General features: G+C 43.5%; 1 protein-coding gene across 3 annotated transcripts in view; it reads left to right on the top strand.

Annotated features, from left to right (window-relative positions):
• AGPAT4 (1-acylglycerol-3-phosphate O-acyltransferase 4) overlaps positions 1-22,407 on the top strand; it is a 245,138-nt gene that overhangs the window by 193,136 nt on the left and 29,595 nt on the right. For all 3 annotated transcript variants that reach the window (XM_033939936.1, XM_033939938.1, XM_033939937.1), the window contains one exon: positions 3,686-3,884. In XM_033939936.1, coding sequence (XP_033795827.1) covers positions 3,686-3,884 — 199 coding nt within the window. The remainder of the gene's footprint in view (positions 1-3,685; positions 3,885-22,407) is intronic.

Consider the following 22,407-nt stretch of genomic DNA (forward strand, 5'->3'; position numbering starts at 1 on the left):
GGCTGTCCACTACCACCCCTTGCCTGCTCCCCCTGTCCATTTTCCCTTCCTTTTACCTCCCGTGTCCTCCACCACCCCATCACTGCTCACCTTATCCAGCAGAAGCCCTTCTCCCTTTGTTTTACCTCCCCCTGTCCATCATCTGTCCAGCAGTAGGCCTGTCTTCATTTTTCTGCCCCCCTCCCTGTTCATCAGCACCTCTTCCCCTGTCCATCAACCCCTTTTCTGCCCCTCCATTTCCTTGTGTTGCAGCATTTCCCTCCCACCCCACTTCCCTGTGCAGTATTTTCCTCCCCCCCATACCTTCCTCCTGAACTCCATGCCCTACTTATGTCGACTTCCGCCTCGGGGGGGGAGGAAGAGAGAGAGCGAACTTCGGGTGGCCAGCAGCCGCCGCGGCCGACATCCGACTCGGGCCGCCGTGGTCGACATCCGCCTCGGGGGGGGGGGGGAGGAAGAGAGAGAGAGAGCTTCGGGCGGCCAGCAGCCGCCGCGGCCGACATCCGCCTCAGGCCGCCGCGGCCAACATCCACCTCGGCGGGGGGGGAAGGAAGAAGACCATAAGCCGCGCATGCGCACTTCCTAGCTAGAGCTCACGGAAAACGGATGCACGCATAGGAACTGCGTATGCGCGGCTTACCGTTTTATTATATTAGATTAGTTAAATCCAGGGTAACTATAAAGAGAGAATAATAAATATACACACTGAAACTAAATGTGGTGTGAAATAACTGTGATTTGAGAAGCATGTCTTCCCCATACATAGTCAGCTGTACAAAGAATAAGGCAAAAAGAGAGAGGGCAAGAATAGCAAAATCAGTGCAGTAGGTGTGAACAAGCTCTTTGGTAAGAAGGTCAAAGGGAGGGATTTACTGTAATGTGGATAATTTCCTTTTTAATGTACAAAATGTCTAAGAAAACAGAGAGAGAGAATAGCATTATTCATAATTGAACTAGGCAGCAACAGAAAAATGGAACTTACTTAAATTCCGATAAAGAATAGACAAGGAAATAAGCAGCTGTTAGGAACAGGGGATGAGAAGGAGCTAAAGAAGGAATAGTAGAGTGGAAGTAACTGAACAAGTTTAGGTTTCTCTCTGACATGGTCCTTGTTTTGAAGAAAAGAGCCTGAATCAGGAGTTTCTTGTGATGGTTTGCATGGGCGAGATTCTGACTTTTTCCCTTCCAGAGCTGTTCTCATCTAGTGTGTCAGGACTATGATAAGGTGGTCTAAGAGGATGGCGACAATATCATTAGGGACTTCACCTTGAAAAAGCATTGTAATGCAAAATATGTTGGTGATATCTGTCCCTGATTCCGACCACTTTGAAAAAGCTAAATACTAGCAATAATTTTTTTTTTCTTTTTTTTTTTAAATCTTTATTCATTTCAAATCTTAAATCAAGTACAATATTGACATTTATCAATTAAGCGTTCAAATACACTTGAAATCCTATAATTGATCATCATAATATAAAATATTATCCCCCTCCCTTATTTATTTATGAAAATGATTTGTTTCAATACTAGCAATAATTTATTAAAACTGCCAAAATTTATTAGTATGTGTAAGTATAAAGGAAACACTTAACTTAATGAAATACGAAATTAAATAAAAATATAATGATCATATGACAACAGAACGCATAAAGTTCTGTGTAGTGAAAACTTATTGAACACAGAGTGGTGTTTCTGAGGATCAAAGAATTTTGAAAAGGTAGTACTACTGGGGGATACTTGAATTTAGTATCCTCTTTATGGTATAACTGAATAGATTAACTCCTGAAACGTTTAATTATGAAAGCGCAGTTTTGCTAATATTCTTTAGGACATACTATTTGAAATAGACAACAAGTCCATGCTTTCATTAGCAATAACCTGTGCCTGTAGGCCAAGGTATTTGAAATCACCACAACAGCCCACTAATTCTTCTTTCCACTTCCAGTGATCACTTTTGCCACCAATTGAAGCTGAATATGCTACAGATCTGCTCCCCCTACTGTCCTCAGCAGTCAGTAGTTGCATCCTAAACCCACTTGTTCTTCCACTGTGGCACTGTTTCCACCAACCCAGGCTGGAAATGCCGCATCCTGCGCTCTCATCTTTTGGCCATGCTGCTTGCAGAGGAGAATATGGCATAAAGAAATCCCATACACTTTCTCTTCTTCTTCATTGGATGGAAGAGGTGTTGAAAAGGGAGAAAAAATATATACATAGGGATGGGGCCGATAAGGATTGAGAGAGGGGAACCCTAGGATGGTATGTGTCCCCCACTTCAAAGAATAATGGATTTCAAGATTGAGATTAGATAAAAACTAAAGGATGAAGGAAAACTGGGCATTACATATTAGATGGAGACTGTAAGTGTAAGGATAGGGTGGAAGCATGAGAAGGACTTTGTGATCAAATGGGGACTTGGGGATTCAGGGAGTATGTGGTACTGAGGACAAGGCACCTGGGTGGAGGTATGTTCAAGGATGTTTGAAACACTGCTTAGAAAGATGGGATGGGGTGGAGGCTTTGTGGAAGATGTAGGAAAGAAATGGGACAGATCTATGAAGGGATGATAGAAGATGATAAATAGCAGGACTAGAGAGGAAGTGAAAGGGGGGAAGAGACAAAAAAAAGTACTGGAGACCAGGGAGGGTAGGAAGAGTGACAGGAGGAAACTGGGCTACTGAGAGGATAAGAAAAAGAGGAATGTATAGGAGGGCTTGGGTTGAATGCTGGAGAAGGGAGTGAGAGACAGAGGAGGAAATAGGTTGGTTAGAGAGGATTAGAATAAAAGATGAAAAAAAGTAAGAGGTGAAAAAAGGGAAACAGGACTGGAGGATGGGGAGGAGGGGTGTTAAAGGAGAGGGAAATCTAACAGTGAGTAAATAGAAAGGAATAGAAGGGAAGTGGAGAAAAATATGAAAGAGACCAATATCAGACACATATATAGGTAAGGAAAGATGTCAGAAAAAAAGACTGGAAAAATATATAGAAGACCAATAAAAGGTAAATGGAAAGAGACTGGGACTACTGCAATTAGAAAACTAAATTGCTCATATAATGGTAGTTTTAAAAAGAGAGAGAGAAAGAAAAGTTTTATTTTCAACTTTTAGTAGCTGGTAAAATATAAGTTTTAGAATTGTGCATTTCTTACATCTTTATATTTTGCTCAGTACAAAAAGAAATGCATTTTCATTTTTATTTTTTCTATGTTGTGCTGTTCATAGAGTGTGGCTTCTTGGGATTTCCATTTCTAAATGTTGTTCCTTTATTATTTAATTGGTGAGGGTTGGCCTTTGTTCTACAGTACAGTATATGTGTGTCCATGGTGAGGGATTCTGCCAACTTGTTTGTAGGGATCTACAGTATAAAAGTCCATTATATTAAGCTTTTTCAGCTGAAGGTGTATTATATGCTATACTGTATCTGCAATGTTGCATAATGAAAAGTACAATTTTTGTGAATCAGTCGCTTGGCTATTTTGCATGGGGTTTTACTAATTTGCATGGCTGGATCGGAAAATGGGCGAACGAGGGGAAAAACACGCAATGGGCTGTTTTGTGAATTAGGTCGGTTAGCAGCAATTGTTGCTAAACCTGTGAAAACAGGTTTAATGACAATTACTGACTTTAGTGAATCAGGGCCATTGTTATATCTAATGAAGGCATTTATATTTTTGTGCTCTATCCAGGATATCTTTCAAGAGGGATACTACAGAACAGGAGTTTTTCCTGGCACTCCTATAGTTCCACCCCGGAGACCTTGGACTCTTTTAAATTGGCTGTTTTGGGCCTCATTACTTCTATATCCTCTATTCCAATTACTTGTCAACATGATCAGCAGTGGATCATCACTAACACTGGCCATTTTTGCACTCCTCATCATTGCAGGTAAGGTGCTTGTGTGTGTGGAAGACATAGAAATACAAATATATGCCTAAAACATAAAGAACAACTTTGATTTTGAAGTGAGCCTGTGACCTTGTCTTTCTGTGACAAGGCCAAAAGCAGGTCTCTGTTGAGGATGCTTTCCTCTGCGAAACCAGATATAATATCAGCCACTGTTATCTTGGTGATATTATTGAGAATCCAAGGATTAACCTTTAAGTCTACAGAGTTATAGTCTATTGATGGACGAGAACTGTAGTTCATTTGTTTTCATTTGTGGAGTTTATCCATAAAATATTAACCAGACCAACTTGAGTATCTCCATCTCTTACTTCTGGGGAAACAACAATATGAAATAGACTTTCTTACTGAAATCTGTCAGGTACTTCCAAGTGACCCTCACTGGCCATTGGATTCATCTAAACTAGCCTGGTATGTCATGTTCTTATCAATCCTTGTAGTAAAACTTAAAAAAAGGGGGGGGGGGTGTAATTGTGTCTCTATGTCCTTAACTGAAAATACAGGAAAAATAAATTGTATATAGGGTATAGACATGATAGTGTTTCAAGTAGCAAAGGTAAACTGAACCTGAGGTATAATATTGACTGACAGGAATTTACAATGCAGGTTGTTCCATGGCAGGAGAAACTGAGAGCTCTCACTGTAATATCACTCTAATACTATTTGAATATTTTCCTGTTGTAATTGTTTATCACCTGAGTCTGGATATACTTGCTGTGCACTGCCTTGGGTGAATTTCTTCACAAAAGCAGTAAATCCGTCATCATGATCCAGCTTCCTTGTCATTGGAATTGGTGCTGGATTATCTCCTTCATCTCTCTGATTCTGGTCTTAAATCTACATCTATCAGAGTCCATCTCAGCGCTATTACAGCTTTTCACATGCCAGTCGAAGGAAAGCCCTCTCACTGCTCATCCATTGGTCTCCAGATTCATGAAAAGCTTTTCAATGTTAAACCACCTCTCAATCCTCCACCTGTCGACTGGGACCTTAATATAGTTCTTTCCAGGTTGATGAAACCACCATTTGAACCAATGGCAATAGCTCATCTCAAATTTCTTACCTCCCTCACTTCTGCCAGGAGGATCAGTGAGCTACAAGTGTTGGTTGCAGATCCACCTTTCACAGTTTTCCACCATGATAAAGTGGTTCTATGCATACATTCTAAGTTTCTACCGAAAGTAGTTACGAACTTTCATCTCAATCAGTCTATTCTTCTTCCAGTTTTTTCCCCTAAGCCTCATTCTCATCCAGGAGTAACGGTGCTGCACACTTTGGACTGTAAACGTGCTTTGGCCTACTACATCGATCAGACAAAGCCTCATAGAACATCTCCCCAACTCTTCATCTCATTTGATCCTAACAAGTTGGGTCATCCTGTCACCAAATGGACAATATCCAACTGGTTGTCTGCCTGTATCTCATTCTGCTATACTCAGACCGGACTGCCTCTGGAGAGTTGTGTCACTGCTCAAAAAGTCCGTGCTATGGCAGCTTCTGTAGCTTTCCACAGATTTAACCCTATTGAGGAAATCTGCAAAGCTGCCATCTGGTCCTCAGTTCATACCTTCACTTCACATTACTGTTGGGAAATTTTTTCCAGACAGGATGGCCACTTCATCCAGTCAGTTTTGCAAAATTTGTTTTCTTAAAGGCCAACTCTCCCTCCATCCCTTTCTAGTTAGCTTGGAGGTCACCCATCAGTGAGAATATGCTTCCTGCTTGCCTGGGATAAAGCACAGTTACTTACCATAACAGGTGTTATCCAGGGACAGCAGGCAGATATTCTCACAACCCACCCACCTCCCCTGGTTGGCTTCTTAGCTGGCTTATTTTAACTGAGGGATCACGTGCCTAGTTGGGCGGGAAGGCACTCGCACATGGGCGGTGCGGGCTAATCACGAACTTTCTAAACTTAAAGTTGCGATTCACTTTTCAGTAGCTCTTGGTACAGCCTGATTCACTAGTGGCCCAGGTTGCTAAGTATTCTTTTAAAGGATCACAGGGAGGCTTGTTGCTCTTAAAAGGCAATTTGAGGCCCTGGCTCTGGGGACTAAGACCACAGCAGTGGCCTCCTTTGTGGCACATACCTATCATACTAGGTTACGTCAGATTCCAGAAATGAATGACATCATATGCCCCCAGTTTGTGCTTTTGGGGGTGGTTTGACATAATTAGAGTCCTAAGCAAAGCTTCTGCTTACTCAATTTTCACCTGCAGAATGCTCTGGATCGGACAATGGACGAGGGGTTCATCTTTTAAAGCCACATTGAGCATGCTTCCGTTCAGATGCCCTTTGGTAAGGGGCTGGATGCTTATATGGCCAGTGTGGCAGATCATTGCCCTAAGGTCTTGCCAGACAGCAGACCTCAGGCCTTAAACGGTCTGATTGAGGTAATTTTCAAAGATCCCAGAGACCTCGTCAGTACTACAGAGGTTCCTCTACTCAGAGACTATATTAAAGGTTGAGACAGAGATTTGGCAATAACAGAGAGCCCCATGCCTCTGGGCCTCATGCTGCAGCAGCCTCCAAGAAAGCCCAATGACGCCAGTGCCTAGCCGTGCCTCCACAGATAGAAGGATTTTATAGATTTATTTATTTGCTTGGATTTCTATCCCGTCTTCCCAGGAGTTCAGAACGGGGTACAAAAGAACATTCACAAAAAATTACAATACATTACAAAGACATTTCAAGATCATCATAAGCATATGGAGGATGTAGAAGGAAAATCACAGCCGAGACCAGAATCTCAGCCTGCCTGTCTGACATTGCTGCTTGGATGCTTCACTGCCATCTAAAACTGAACATGGCTAAAATGGTGCTGCTCATCTTCCCACCTAAACCCACCTCCCCGCTTCATCCATTCTCTGTCTCTGTGAACAACACTCTCATCCTCCCTGTTTTGTCTGCTTGCAATCTTGGGGTGGTCATTGACTCCTCTCTCTCCTTCACTGCCCAGATACAACATAATTGCTAAAACATGCCGCTTCTTCCTTTATAATATTACCAAAATCTGACTCTTCCTCTCTAAGCACACTACCAAAACTCTCATTACCTCACACTTAAACTACTGCAACTCACTATTCTCAGGCCTTCAGCTTAGATATCTCATTCCCCTCCAATCCATCCAGAATTCAGCTACACTATTCATATTCCGTAAGAGCCACTATACTTACGTTACGCCTCTCCTAAAGTCACTTCACTGACTTCCCATCCATTTCCGATTACTATATAAACTCCTCTTACTGACCTACAAATGCACTCACTCGGCTGCCCCTCACTATCTCTCCTCACTTATCTCCCCTTATGCCCCCCCAAACACAAGCTCTGCTCAACTGATAAGTCCCTCCTGTGCCCTTCTCTCCCTCCGCCAACTCCAGACTCCATCCCTTTTACCTTGTTGCTGCGTATGCTTGGAACAAACTGCCAGAATCCCTATGGGGAGCTCCGTCTCCTGCAGCATTCAAGGCCCTGTTAAAAGCCCACCTCTTCAAGACTATCTTCAACTCCTAACTCCTCTCACCTTGGATTCTGCATCTTTAACCCTATATGTCATTTCTGTCTGTCCAAGTTAGATTGGAAGCTCTTCTGAGCAAAAATAGTCTATTAAATATCAAAATGTATAGCACTTCGTACACCTTTCAGCTCTATATAAGTGATAAATAGTAGTAGTAGAAGTAGTAGAGGGGAGATATGATAAAGACGTTTAAATACCTATGTAGTATAAATACACATGAGCAATTGAAAGGAAACTTCAGATAGAGAGAGAGGGCATTGAGTGAGGTTAAGAAGTGACAGGCTCTGGAGTAATCTAAGGGAATTCTTTGTACAGAAAAGGTGATAGAGGCATGGAATAATCTCCCAGTAGAGATGACGGAGACAAAGTTTGTGTTAGAATTAAAAAAAGGATGGGATAGGCATATGGGATCTCTTAGGGGGAAGAAGAGATTGTGGATGGGTATACTGGATGGGCCATACTGATCAATTAGTTAAAAAATGTTTTTCGGTTTTATGGAAACTTCGAACCATAAAAAAATATTTTGATGCATTTTTATTCCGTTTGTTGGTTCAGTCTTCCATATTAAGTATGCTGGACTATTGTAATATTACTTATTTGGGAACTTGCAAGAAAACCCTTAACAGACTTTGAGTTGTTCAAAACTCAGCAGTTCGACTGATTTTTGATTTGAAAAAATGGGAACATATTAGTCCTTATTTTAAAAAATTGAATTGGTTACCAATCGAGGCAAGAGTTTTATTTAAATTTATTTGTATCTGTTTTAAATCACTATTTGATATGGCACCTGCCTACCTGGTTTCGCATTTTTCCCTGGCCTGTTCTAACATATCCACACGTCGAATTCATTTGTTCATCTACCTTAGCTTAACAAAGAAAAGCCTCCACAGACTCCAATTAATCCAGAACACCGCGGCCAAACTCATCTTCTCAAAAAGCAAATTTGACCATGCCTCTCCACTCCTGTCCAAGCTGCACTGGCTTCCTGTCATCTCCAGGGTACATTTTAAATGTGCCTGCTTAACCTTCAAGATGCTCCACGGCATCCTTCCACCTCTTATTCCTCTATCCTGGAATTCCTCAAATCCATTCTCCACCAGATCCACGCAAAAGTTAAAACTATCCTTCCCCTCCTCAAAGGGTATCTCCCTCGTCGGTAAACTCGGGTCCTCCCTCCACTTCAGAATCGCTCAACTCTGGAATAGTCTCCCTTCCCCTCTCCGCAACTTGAGCCCCCTTCTACCATTCCGTAAGCTTCTGAAGACTTGGCTCTTCTCCAAAACGTAACCCGTCCCCTCCCTATTATTATCACACCTAACCTCTCTTACTTACTTTTATAAACCCACTGGAGTTCCGTTGCTTCCTATCCATGTAAACCGTGTCGAGCTCCACCTGTGGAGATGATGCGGTATATAAACCCAAGATTTAGATTAGATTAGATTAGATTCACTCTTCCAACAGTAAAAGCTTGTAGGTATAAAAGATTTTTTGATAGAACCCTTGCTTTTCAAGCTGGCAGAATAAACAATTGGTTGGGTAATATCTTTATGCATGCGCCTTCTTATCTTACTTTTAGAAAATTAGTACAAACCCAGCTGTTGATCGATTTATAATTTGAAGGTTTATTGTTTTAACTTTTTAACCCATTTTTATTATTTTAATACTGTATTTCAGATGATATGTATCTTTCTACTGCTTGTCCAGTGTTTCTTGTTGTAAACTACCTCTAACTATTATGGCTTAGGCAGTATATAAGAATAAAATTATTATTTTTATCTTGTTTCTATGACCTGGGTTGGATAGTCAACCTCCAGAAGAGTCTCTTGGAACCAACTCAATGCCTAGAGTACCTAGGGCGGTTTCAATATGGCAGAGAGTCATGTCTTCCTTCCCAAAGCCTTGCAAGCAGAAACTCAGGAAACAAATTCCAGACCTCTTGACAAGGCCAGCTCCTATGGCTTGGCACTATCTACAGGTTCTGGGATCAATGAAGGCAACAATAAAGGTGGTTCCTTGGGCAAGGGAATGAATGCGCCCCCTCCAAGATTCTTATTGTCCTGCTGGTCTGTACAGATGGACTTAACTCCAGTGACCACTTCCCGAGTCAGTGGAATCGCATAAATATTTGTGTTGGTGGCTCTGTTCAGTTTCTCAGTCAAAGGGTTAACCTGTGTGCCCCCACTGTTAAGATTTTCTTTTTTATTGTTCACAAAAACAAAAACAAAACAGTTACAAATGCCTTAAAAAAAGGCACTTCAGAAGGAGCTATGGCTAAACCTTGGTTAATGTTGGGGGGGGGGGGGGGGTTTACAGAACTGTTGTCATGGTGACAGTTGATAAGATGGTTAATCTTAAATGTTGTTGCAGCTCCTGATAAAGTTAGAGAGGGTTTAAATATGAAAAAAGACACCTGTCTGAACATGTCCCTGCCTACTGATATTGTCAGTGATGTATGCAATAGCATATGATATAGGAATAATCTTTAACAAGCAGAAATAAAAAGTTGTCATGCTGAATAAAAAAACCACAACCCTGCTAACAAACCCCTGTTAAAAGAGAGAGTTTTTAAGACATATTTTTTTTTATTTAGAGAGAGGTTAGCAGAGCTGGCTGGAATAGGGTACAGATAAGAACATAAGAAGTTGCCTCCACTGGGTCAGACCGAGGTCCATCTCGCCCAGCGGTCCGCCCCCACGGTGGCCCATCAGGTCTGCGACCTGTGAAGTGGTTTCTGACCACTTCTGTAACCTACCTCAAGTTATATCTGTACCCCTCTATCCCCTTATCCTCTAGGAACCTATCCAAACCCTCCTTGAACCCCTGTACAGAGTTCTGGCCTATCACATTCTCCGGAAGCGCGTTCCATGTGTCCACCACCCTCTGTGTAAAAAAGAACTTCCCAGCATTTGCTCCAAACCCGTCCCCTTTCAATTTCGCCGAGTGACCCCTAGTGCTTGTGGCTCCCCACAGTTTGAAGAATCTGTCCTTATTCACTTTCTCTATGCCCTTAAGGATCTTGAAGGTTTCCATCATGTTCCCTCTAAGTCTCCTCTTCTCCAGGGAGAACAGCCCCAGCATCTCCAACCTGTCAGCGTATGAAAAATGTTGCATACCTTTTATCAGTTTAGTCGCCCTCCTCTGCACTCCCTCGAGTATCGCCATGTCCTTCTTGAGGTACGGCGACCAGTATTGAACACAGCACTCCAGGTGCGGGCGCACCATTGCGCGATACAGTGGCATGATGACCTCCTTCATCCTGGTTGTAATACCTTTTTTGATGATGCCCAGCATTCTGTTTGCTTTCTTTGAGGCTGTTGCACATTGCGCCGATGGTTTCAGTGATGTGTCGACCATCACCCCCAGGTCCCTTTCAAGGTTACTCACCCCTAGCAGTGTTCCCCCCATTTTGTAGCTGAACATCGGGTTCTTTTTCCCTACATGCATGACCTTGCATTTCTCTACGTTAAAACTCATGAAGGAATCTTTATTGAAGCATATTTATTATGATCCAAAAGCAACAGACAGTTAAAGTAGGCATTAACGCTCTATTTCAAGCTGCTAAAAAGCACGATAAAATAATAGGCAGAAAAGATGTAATTGATTGGGTTGCCAGTCAAAATGCTTACAATTTACACAGAAAAACAACAAAAACAACAAAAAATGGCAGTGACACTACTTGTTTTAAAGCAAAGGAGATTCAAAACTGCAACTCATATGCATATCTCTTTAAATGCTCAGAGAATTAGTTGTCAGACTGCGGAACAAGTCCGCATGATGGAACATCTGAAGTAATCACCTCTAATCACTGCACATGAGACATGGAGAAGCATAATTGAAAGGAATATCTAAGCCCATTTTCGTCTAAGTCGCAATTCGTCCAAAGTAAAAAAGCAGCTTAGGAAACAATTTTGAAAAATACGTCCAAATTTTTTTTCATTTCAAATATCGTCTAAGTATATGTCCTGCTGATCTGATTGTCCAAGCTGCGAAATCGTCCATCTTTATACCACATTTTCGTCCAACTTTTCGTCCAAGTCAAAAACGCCTAAAATAAGCCCTGTTGGACGTGGGAGGGGTCTGCAAAGTGATGGACTGAACACCCAGACATGGCACCTAAATAGTGGGGTACCTTACAGGGCACTGCTGTGAACTTCACAAAAAGGGTGCCATGCCACAAAAAGGATGCCATGTCATGGTGAGCCCCCCAAACCACCTCCAGAATCCCTTAGACCTGGAAATGATGGCTGCAGGAGTCACTTATATGCCAGTACAAAAGGGTTTTGGGGGTGTATAGGGGAGTGCACATGTTTCAATATCAATGCAGTGATTACAGGAGCTTATGGGCATGGGTCCTCCTCTCCATGGGTCCCTAACCCACCCCCAAGACGGCTTAAAACGCCTCTGTGCAGCATGACTAGGCTTTCCTATGCCAGGCTGCCAGGTGATGATGTTCTGGAGGCACAATGTTCAAGTTGTGATTAATATTTTTATGGGGGTGGGGGTGGGTCAGTGATCACTGGGGTAGTGTGTGGGGGGGTCTGTATTATGTGTTTGCAGTGCTTACCTGGTCACTTTAGGTGGGTTTTTGTGACTTAGACCATGTTTTAAATTGTCTAAGTCACAATGCCCAAGTTCCGTCGATCCTGTGCTGTATAACTTTCGGTTATACATGCAGTACGACTAAGTCTAAGCCGGCTCATGTCTCGCCCAACTCCCGCCCTTGACACTCCTCCCGTTTAGCTTTGGTCATTCAGCGGCACTATGAAGGCCTAAGTTGTTTATAAATACGTCCAAATCCTGGTTTTATTATCGGCACTTGGACATATTTTGACAATGTTCGTCCAAGTGCCGACTTAGGCCTGTTTTTGGACGTTTTTTTCTTTCGATTATGAGCCCCATGGTGTACAAATTCATATTCAAAGAAATTAATGTGTAAATTCAAAACGTGAAAACTTATCTGAAAAAAGCTGGGTAGGGCTCAGAAACACGTTCTGGGTTCTAACGCCTCAAGAGATTCTGCAACAACCTCCCAAACCTTTTAAAAGAAAGAAACCCCAAGATGACAAATCGCAGAAGCTATTCAGCGGATCCAAGAAGAGAAGGGCCCGTTCTTGGAAACGTGATACATTCTTTAAAAAGCACAAAACCATGGCTTTTGTACACAACAGCTCTGAAGAGTGTGTTAAATGCTTTTTTCCATACTGGTTTGGGTCGAGGCTAACTCAAACAGATCTAATTCTGATTTATGTGGAAATACCACCATTATCAGCTTTATCGGAAACAGCACCTTTAGACTTCTACATAGCTGGTTACGGTGAAGACTACATTGATTTAAACAACACTCTCCTGCATCTGACCTGTAAAATTGTGGGAGAAGACGGTTCAGACATTGATGTGGCCGCCAAGGTAGCCCTGGTAAACTACCCGATTGCATCTATTTTTAGCCAATTGGATGTTACCCTGGGAGACCAACTGATTAACTAGAGCAACAACTGCTACCCCTACAGAGCCCTCATAGAGCTGTTCTTCAGTTATGGCGAAGGAACCCTCAAATCACAGTTTACAAGCTGCCTGTTTTATAAGGATGCAGCTGGACATCAAGATGTCAGAAATTACAAAGACTAGGGGACACTCAATGAAGTTACAGGGAAATACTTTTAAAACTAATAGGAGGAAAATTTTTTCACTCAGAGAATAGTTAAGCTCTGGAACGCATTGCCAGAGGTTGTGGTAAGAGCAGATAGTGTAGCTCGTTTTAAAGAAAGTTTGGAAAAGTTCCTGGAGGAAAAGTCCATAATCTGTTATTGAGAAAGACATGGGGAAGTCACTGCTTGCCCTGTATCAGTACCATAGAATATTGCTACTCCTTTGGTTTTGGCCAGGTACTAGTGACCTGGATTGGCCACTGAGAATGGGCTACTGGGCTTGATGGACTATTAGTCTGACCCACTAAGGCTATTCTTTTTTTTTTTTTTTTTAATTGATTTATAATTTCAGTACATCCAATATACATAGATGTTAAAGGAAATACAAAAGTAAGAACATAAGAATTGCCGCTGCTGGGTCAGACCAGTGGTCCATCATGCCCAGCAGTCCGCTCACGTAGCGGCCCTTAGGTCAAAGACCAGTGCCCTGAGTCTAGCCTTACCTGCGCACGTTCTGGTTCAGCAGGAACTTGTCTAACTTTGTCTTTGTCACCTGGAGGGTGTTTTCCCCTATAACAGCCTCCGGAAGAGTGTTCCAGTTTTCAACCACTCTCTGGGTGAAGAAGAACTTCCTTACATTTGTACGGAATCTTTTCCCTTCTAACTTCAGAGAGTATAACATAACTTAGTTATTCGGACTAAGCACCAAGAAATAGAACAATGAAACATTTATCTTTTACAGTCCACAATCTGGAGAGAAGGAGCAAAATTAAAGAAAACCCCTTGGGAAAAGGGGATTCATATACAATAAGAAAAAATAAAAATAAAGAAATAAAGCAGTAATTAGATGTTAACCTTCCCATTAAACACCACAGTAAATAACTTGTTTCATTCTGGCTACGTCAAGACTCCTTTACCCAATAAGAAAAATCCTAATTGGGCAGGTTCAAAAATATTTATTTACTCCCTTGGTAAGAAACAAAACATTTACACGGAAATCTCAATTGAAACACTGCCCCCAAGGCAATCACTTTTGGATGAAATAACAGAAATTCTTTCCTCCTGGCTTGTGTCCATTTTGAGATGTCTGTGAATATATATACCCTTTCACCTAAATAGGTGACTTGTTTTAAATTAAAGTATAATTTCAACAGCATTTCTTTATCCTGTAAGAATACAAGAGAGACCAACAATGTCGCTCATCCCTGAATTTCAATATCAGAAGATTGCAATATAGCAGAGACATCAATTTGCGTATTTTCAGCTGCTACAGCTTTTTCCTTTTGCATTTGTTTTAAATAGTAAATTCTCTGTATTGAGGGGAGACTTGCTTCCGAAACCTTTAAGACTGTTAACATAAAGTTCTTAAAAAGTTCCTGTGGGGACATAAACTTGGCAATCGGAAAATTAAGAATCCTTAAATTCAAATTTTTTTGTTGGTTTTCTAGATTTTCAATCTTCCTTAAAATCATCATTTTATCAGTCATTTGTTTAGTAACCAAGTTCTTGGTCTCAGTTGTTAACTTCTCTAAGTTTTTCAGGTCCACCTGGTGCTGTTGAACAGAAGTCTCTAAAAGACTTATCCTAAGAGGTAGAATTTAAGGTAATAGAAACAAAGTTTGTGCATACTGAGTGTAAGTTCTCAATCACCGTCCAGATAGAATCCAATGTGGCCTCACAAGCGGCTTGAGGGGGGAGTTAATTGCTGGATTATCTTTGGCTTCTACTCCGGAGAGAGAACTCCGGGCTCCAACGACCTCACCACTGCTTGCTCTCACTGGCTCCACACTCCTAGGACGCAACGGCTCCATCCCCGGAGTCGGCGTTGTTGTAATCGCTTCCAGGTCTACTTCAGCTGCAGAGCATGCCTCACTCGACGTCTCAGCAAGCCCTCCTGCATTTTCTTCCTTGCTGATGTTTCTCCAGGCATTGGGGGGGGGGGGGGTGCGGTCCTCATGGGCTCAGCATGAGAAAAGTTTTCCCAGTATATTAATTTAAAAAAAAATACACCCTAAGATAGCTGCATTATTGGATTATTTAATAAGCCTTCTAAGTAAAGGCAAAAGCGCACTAGTGCTTCAATTCGATTTTAGTAGCGCCTTTGATCTAGTAGATCATCCTACTTTATTAATTTGTTTGGATACTCTGGGCCTTCAAGGAAATGTTTATTCCTTGTTCAAAGGTTTTCTGGAGTCCAGATTGTTCCAAGTTAGGTTTAGGACCCACCTCTCTTCAATCTGGAATAACCCATGTCGTGTTCCTCAGGGTTCTCCACTTTCACCTACACTATTCAATGTTTATCTTTCATCATTGAGCTCATGTTTGAGCAACCTGGATGTAGAACTGTTTAGTTACGCTGACGACATTACTATTGTCATACCTTTTACTTCAGCCCTATCCCAGATTACCACTAAAGTTGAAATTATAATGAAACAGATGGATTCCTGGATGCAAAAATTTAAACTCAAACTAAACTCTGGCAAAACAAAGTTTTCATGGCGACTGCTAGTAATATTTCTTCTGAACCTTCTACTAGTATAAATTCAACTCAGCATATAATTCATCCAACGATTAAAATTTTGGGAGTTATTTTAGACCAGCATCTTACAATGCATGCTCAGATAAATGCTGTAGTGTGTAAATGCCACTTCACATTAAGGAAATTGCGAACAATTAGATCTTATTTTGAATTTACTGCTTTTAGATTACTGATTCAATCGTTACTACTGAGTCTTCTCAATTATTGTAATATTATCTATCTGACAGTCACCAAGAAAGAATTAACAAGACTTATAATAATACAGAATACAGCAGTCAGAATGATTTACGGCCTGAAGAAAATTTATCATGTTACACCCTTTTATCGTGAATTGCATTGGTTGCCAATGGAGGCCTGGGTATTGTTTAAACTAGGCTGTTTCTGTTACAAGGCTGTTTATGATACAGCTCCTTCTTACTTAGTCAATAGATTTTCTTTAGCATCATACAGACATAACAGAAGAACTCATCCTTTGTTTAATTTTCCATCTGTCCAGGGTTGCAGGAGTAAGAAATTTCTAAACCATACTTTGGCATCTCAGGCAGCTCTTCATGACAACGAATTCCGAATATTGTTGCTTATTACCCATTGCTATGGCCATTTTAGAAAACAATTGAAGACCTATCTTTTTTCTAAATATTTGACTGTTTAACGAATCATCTTTCATGTAACATGTTTACTTTTATAACCTTTTGTAAACCGCGTTGAACTTCTGGTTACATGGTCAATAAGCACAATGTTATGTTATGTTATGTTATATTATCAAACTGCTCTCCACTAAGACTATTCTTATGTTCTTATATAGGAGCTTGAAATGTGGGTTTTACCAAAAGGGTTTTTACAGCATCTAGCCACAAGGTGCAGCTGTTGAGGCATTTACACAGCGATCTATTTTTTCAAGAAAAGCTACTCATCAATGATGTGAATCTCAAAATTAAGTTGTCTCGTAACAAAACCTCATTCTGTTTAATGAACGGTGATGCTGACCAAAATTATAAACTCCTTAACCTAAACACAGCCCTCTTTGTAAAGAGAGTTAAAGTGGCCCCAGAAGTGTGCTTGGGACATGCTGAAGCTCTGCTGAAAGCTAACGCCAAGTATGCGATAAAGTATGTTGGATTGAAGGAGTTTAGCATACCAGCTGGCGCACATGTGAAAATAGGAAAATCTCTTTTTGGGGCAGTTGCCAAAACTCATCATGCTGGGTTTTGTGGATAGCGATGCTTTCAGAGGTAATTATGCTATAAACCCTTTCAGTTTTAAAGATTACGATATTAATTTTGCTGCTCGGTATGTGGATGGTGAACAAGTACCACTTAAGGGTTCACTGCATAGCTTACACAACCTACCCTTACATTTATGTTTCTTGTTCACATAGGACTTACATTTCTGACACAGTATTTTAGATAACACTCCTCTTATTTTTTCTTTGCCAAATGCTTATGTCTATCTAAACCACAGGTGTCAAAGTCGGTCCTCGAGGGCCAGAATCCAGTCGGGTTTTCAGGATTTCCCCAATGAATCTGCATGAGATCTATTTGCATGCACTGCTTTCAATGCATATTCATTGGGGAAATCCAGAAAACCCGACTGGATTCCGGCCCTCGAGGAGGGACTTTGACACCCCTGATCTAAACAGTGATAACACATCTTGCATTTAGGACATCTCTGTTGTACACCAACATTGTTCGAGCACATCTGTGTCAAACAAAGATGACACCATAATGTACAGGAGTGGTTGTCAGGGCAGGATTAATTTGTGGAGGGCCCCTAGGCACACAAGTCCACTGGGCCCCCTGCCCCACCCCCATTTATTTACCCATTTTCTTATTTACTTCTTTATTTCCACTTTATTTCTTTTATTTTAAAATTCAAAACAGACAACAAAGATTACCATGCCAGTGCCAGTATACATTTTTTTTTCTATGCAACCTCCAAACATCTCTGAAAAAAATCCCCCCTTTCTAGAGGAAGAGATCTTCAGCTGGCAGGGCTTTGGGAAGCCCACTAATTTATATTTTGCATTTGGGTAGGAGGCATGGGGCATGGCGGGAAGAAAATTTTATTGGACTAATACATTTCTCAATTAGCTTTCAGAGGTTAAAACCTCTTTCTTCAGGTCAGTAAACTATACTGCTGTTACAGTATCCCTGTCCTGACCTGAGGAAAGGAGTTATGGTCTCTGAATTAGTAAAAAATTTATTAAATTTAGTCCAATAAACAGGATCACCTTATTTCAATTTTCTTTTTTTTTTTTTTTTTCAAAGTGTTTTTATTGAAAATGGCAAAAGGTCCAGACAAGCAATCACAAACTGTACAGGAACATACACATTGTCAAAATATCGCAAAAAGGAAGAGGAACAGCAACAACAAGCATGCACCAGCCTCTCCCGATCAATAATTGTCAACAAGCGCAAGACAAGGCGCAACGAGAGGCCAGGACTTGGAACACGCAAACCCCTTCCCAGAGCCCACAACGGGAAGAAGCCGGACTAGACCCTCAGCCATAATTTTGTGTGAATAATCCCCACAGACAACAACACCCAGACCGTTCATCAAGCACACCAGTCCTCACAACAGACACTCACAAGACACCCAGTCACCACACAAACTACGCTACCAGACACACCTACCCCACCAACCCCAAACCCAACCCCCCCCCCCCCGCCCCGAAGAGAGTGCAAACACTAAAGATAGCATGGTGAAGACAGCAGCAGATATGGAAAAACCCCATACAAGTATGATGGCCAGAGAGAACCCTCAGGTAGATGAGATCATGGGGAAAGAAGCTCCAGCAAGTGCTCCCACAAAGCGACATAGTGCCTCATCTCTAACTTACGAGATTTACTGTAGGAGCGGATCTCAAATTGCGCCATCTCTCTCAGCTTGGCCCGCCATTGGGCCTGGGGGGGTATGTCCTCAGATACCCAGTAAGTCATAATCATCTTCTTCCCCACTAAAATGGCATTGTAAAGGAATCGTCTTTGCGGGAGTGAGAGACCCTGTTCCCGTAGTGACCCCTGTAATCCCAGAAGGATAGTACCATAGTCCCACTCAATAGAGCTGTGTGTAACCACGTCAAGAAGGCCCATCAGCCCCGTCCATATAGTGAGTTTAGCACATTCAAGGAAAGAATGAAGGTACGTGCCAGGCTGTGATTTACATTTGCTACATAAGTCGCTAGCCCAAAGTCCTATCCGCGCCCCCCGCTGTTTAGTAATATAGACTCTGTGCAAAATTTTATACTGTAGTTCCTGGTAATCCGCCGATTTGGCGAAGAGATAAAGAGACTGGAAGCAATCCATAAATTGGGGCTCGGAAATACTCAAACCCAGGTCCCCCTCCCATCTCACCCGTAGGACACTCATCCCAGGAACCCGAGCAGAGAGATGGAGAACACTATACCAGTGGGACAGCCGATTGGACGCCGGTGGGGTCGCTTCAAAGATCCGATCTAAAGGCCCCGCGTCCCAGTTCCGCGCATGAGCTTGCCGAGTGACCTCCCAATAGTGGCGGAGCTGAAGGAAGGAAAACAAGTACCAAGGGGGGAAGTCCCATTTCGTCTGGAGCTGTTGGAACGAGGGGAAAGTACCTCCCGAGACAGCCAAAACATCAGAAATGGTACGACATCCACTGCGTGCCCAAGCCCGGAATATCGTCCGTCCCCAACCTGGGAGAAAGCCCGTATTACCCTCAAGGGATAAAAAGGGCGAAACTGCAACCGGCAAATCCTGCCTACGCCGCCACCACTGCCAGGCCCTCCTAAAGGGAGTCAACAGAACTGAGCGACCCCCCGAGCGAGCCATATGATCCGGTTGAGTGTGAAGCAGATTGAAGAACCGAAAAGGCAGGCTCCAGGACTCAACCCAGCCCTGCGGGAAGTAGCGCGCCACGCCTGTGTGGCCCTCGTGGATCCATCGCAGAAGGGCCGCTACATTGTACAAGCGTAAATCAGGGACATTCAACCCTCCCCTACCTCTAGCCAACATCAGCTTTGACAGAGCAACACGAGGGGCCTTAGAACGCCAGAGAAACCGAGAAATCAGAGAATGAAAGCGAAGAACATCAATACGGCGAAGCCAGATCGGCACAGTCTGGAGCGGATAAAGCAGTTTGGGGAGCATGACCATCTTCACCAATGCCACTCGACCCAGCAATCCCAGAGGGAGATCCTGCCACTGGAGGCACAGTTTCCCAATGGCGTCAAGATGACGAAGAACATTCATAGAGTAAAACGTGGCCGGGTTGGTGCTGAGGTAAATACCCAGATAACGGACCGGGTGAAGCGACGGCGGAATGGGGAGTAAGGCATGCCACGGTTCCACGGGACCGCCAGCCAGCAGCAAGAGTTCGGATTTACTACAGTTAACCAACAAGCCCGATAAGGCCCCAAATTCCCGAACAATAGACAAAGCCGCCTCCAGATGTATGGGAGCCCGATCCAGATATAGTAAAATGTCATCTGCAAACATACTAATTTTGCACTCCTGTCCCCCCACTCGGATCCCTCGAACCTCCGGTGCCTGCCGAATTTTGATAGCTAGGGGTTCAATGGCTAACAAAAACAACAAAGGGGATAACGGGCACCCCTGCCGTGTTCCCCGCTGTAATGCAAACGCCTCCGTCAAGCTCCCATTGATAAGTATACGGGCCTGGGGGTAGGTATATAAAGCTTTAATCCAACCCACAAAACTCCCCGTAAAGCCGAAATCCTCTAATATCTGAAATAAGTACTCCCAGGAGACACTATCAAACGCTTTCTCCATATCTAATCCTGCCACTGCCGATTGCCCTCCCCTACCCCTATGCTCGTGAATGGCCCCCAACACTTTCAACAGATTCATAGATGCATACCGACCCGGTACAAAGCCCACTTGATCCGGGTGAATCAGATGCGGTAAAAAACAATTAAGACGCCGCGCCAGTGTCATAGCTAACACCTTGATATCCTGGTCCAAAAGAGAGATCGGACGGAAAGAGCTCACCAGATCAGGGTCCTTCCCCGGTTTGGGCAACAATACTATATGAGCCATGTTGTCAGAAAAGGGATCGTCCCCTCTCGCCACCGCATTACACATCCTACTGAGCGGGGGTGCCACTAGATCCCTCAAAATCCGATAAAATTCCGGTCCCAGGCCGTCCGGCCCCGGCGCCTTAGCCAAAGTGAGCGAGCCGATCGTGGTAGAGATCTCCTCCGCTGTGATAGGCCCATTGAGAGACTCTGCTTGGCTCGCCGTCAACCGAGGCAGCTTCAAGTCGGCGAAGAACCGTGACATAGCGTCGGCATCCAGAAGCCGGCGGCCGTAAAGGGCCTGATAGTATTGTACAAATTGGGAGGCAATGTGACTCTCCCCCTCGTGACGAACCCCCCTTGAGTCTTTAATAGAAGTGATAACCTGTCTCTTTTTGTGCGGGCGGATCAAGTTGGACAGGAGCTTCCCCGTTTTACTTCCCCACCTATAAAGCTGGTATCTTTGATAGTACAAGGAGGTCTCCGTTCGCTTATTGAGGAGTTCCTCAAGCTGACCCCGCACCTTCCGCATCTCCTCCCGATCCGAATCCGATAAAGTGGAGATATGAGATCGGCGGAGGGCGTGCAAACGAGTAGATAGGCTCAAGAGCTCCCCCTCCGTCTGTTTACGTTTGCCAGCGATATAAGCGATAATGTGCCCACGGAGCACTGCTTTTGAAGCATACCAGAAGGTAACGGGGCCCACATCCGGCGTGTCGTTTGTAAGTTGGTAATCTAACCAACGCGCCCTTAAGAAAGTGCGGAACTCCGGGTCCTGGTACAAAGAAGAGGGCAACCGCCAAGAGGAAGTCCTTCCCGCCGGCGCCACGCATAAACGGAGTCCCACCGGTGCATGGTCAGATAGTGTGCTCTCGTAAATTTCAGAGTGAGTGGCCCTAGAAAAAAGGCGTTTATCAAGGAGGAGGTAATCCAGCCTGGCATACACCTTGTGGGCATGTGAGTAAAAAGTGAAATCAATGTCATAAGGGTGTAAAGTACGCCAAACATCAACCAGCTCCAAGTGTTGGGTGAGAAAGCCTACCCCACGCGTGTCGTGATCCCGGGTCCGTGCCCGAGGCGGCTTACAATCCACACCAGGATTTGCAGTGATATTGAGATCCCCGCCCACAACTAAATTGTAATCAGAGTGCTGTGAAATATGGGCCAATACTGTGGAAAAAAACTTATGACAGTAGACATTGGGTGCATACAGGTTGCACAGCAGTAACTTAAGACCCCAAAGCTCACCCAGCACCAGAACGAAGCGACCCGCCGGGTCCTGAATTTGCTTATGAAGATGAAAAGGAAGGTGTTTGTGAAGGAGAATGGCCACCCCCCTCTGACGGCCCGTAAAGGCCGAGGAAAACACATCCCCCACCCATCCCCTGCGTAATTTGGTATGTTCCAGCTGAGAGAGATGCGTTTCCTGTAGGAAGGCTATATCCGCGCCCAACTTGCGGAGGCTGGACAGCACTCGCGATCGCTTAATAGGAGACTTGATACCATCCACATTGAATGTGAGAATCTTAAGGTCAGCCAGGATCAAATCTAGGGTGACTGGAGCCGAGCAGAGAAAAGATAGAAAAAATCGCTCCTGGGCCTCCCAGCTGGACCCAGCAGCCAGACAACAGATACCAAAGAAGTCTGCACTCCCCCGAGACCCCCCCCCCCATTCCATCCAAACCACAGTCCTAGCACAATCACACCAACATACAAAACCCCATACACACACCCCCAACATCCCTCCCCAACCCCCCACACTCCCCTCCCACCCTCCCCCACCCCTCCCCAA

The sequence above is a fragment of the Geotrypetes seraphini genome, chromosome 3 (assembly GCF_902459505.1).
Source record: "Geotrypetes seraphini chromosome 3, aGeoSer1.1, whole genome shotgun sequence".
In the NCBI taxonomy this organism is placed as follows: Eukaryota; Metazoa; Chordata; class Amphibia; order Gymnophiona; family Dermophiidae; genus Geotrypetes; species Geotrypetes seraphini.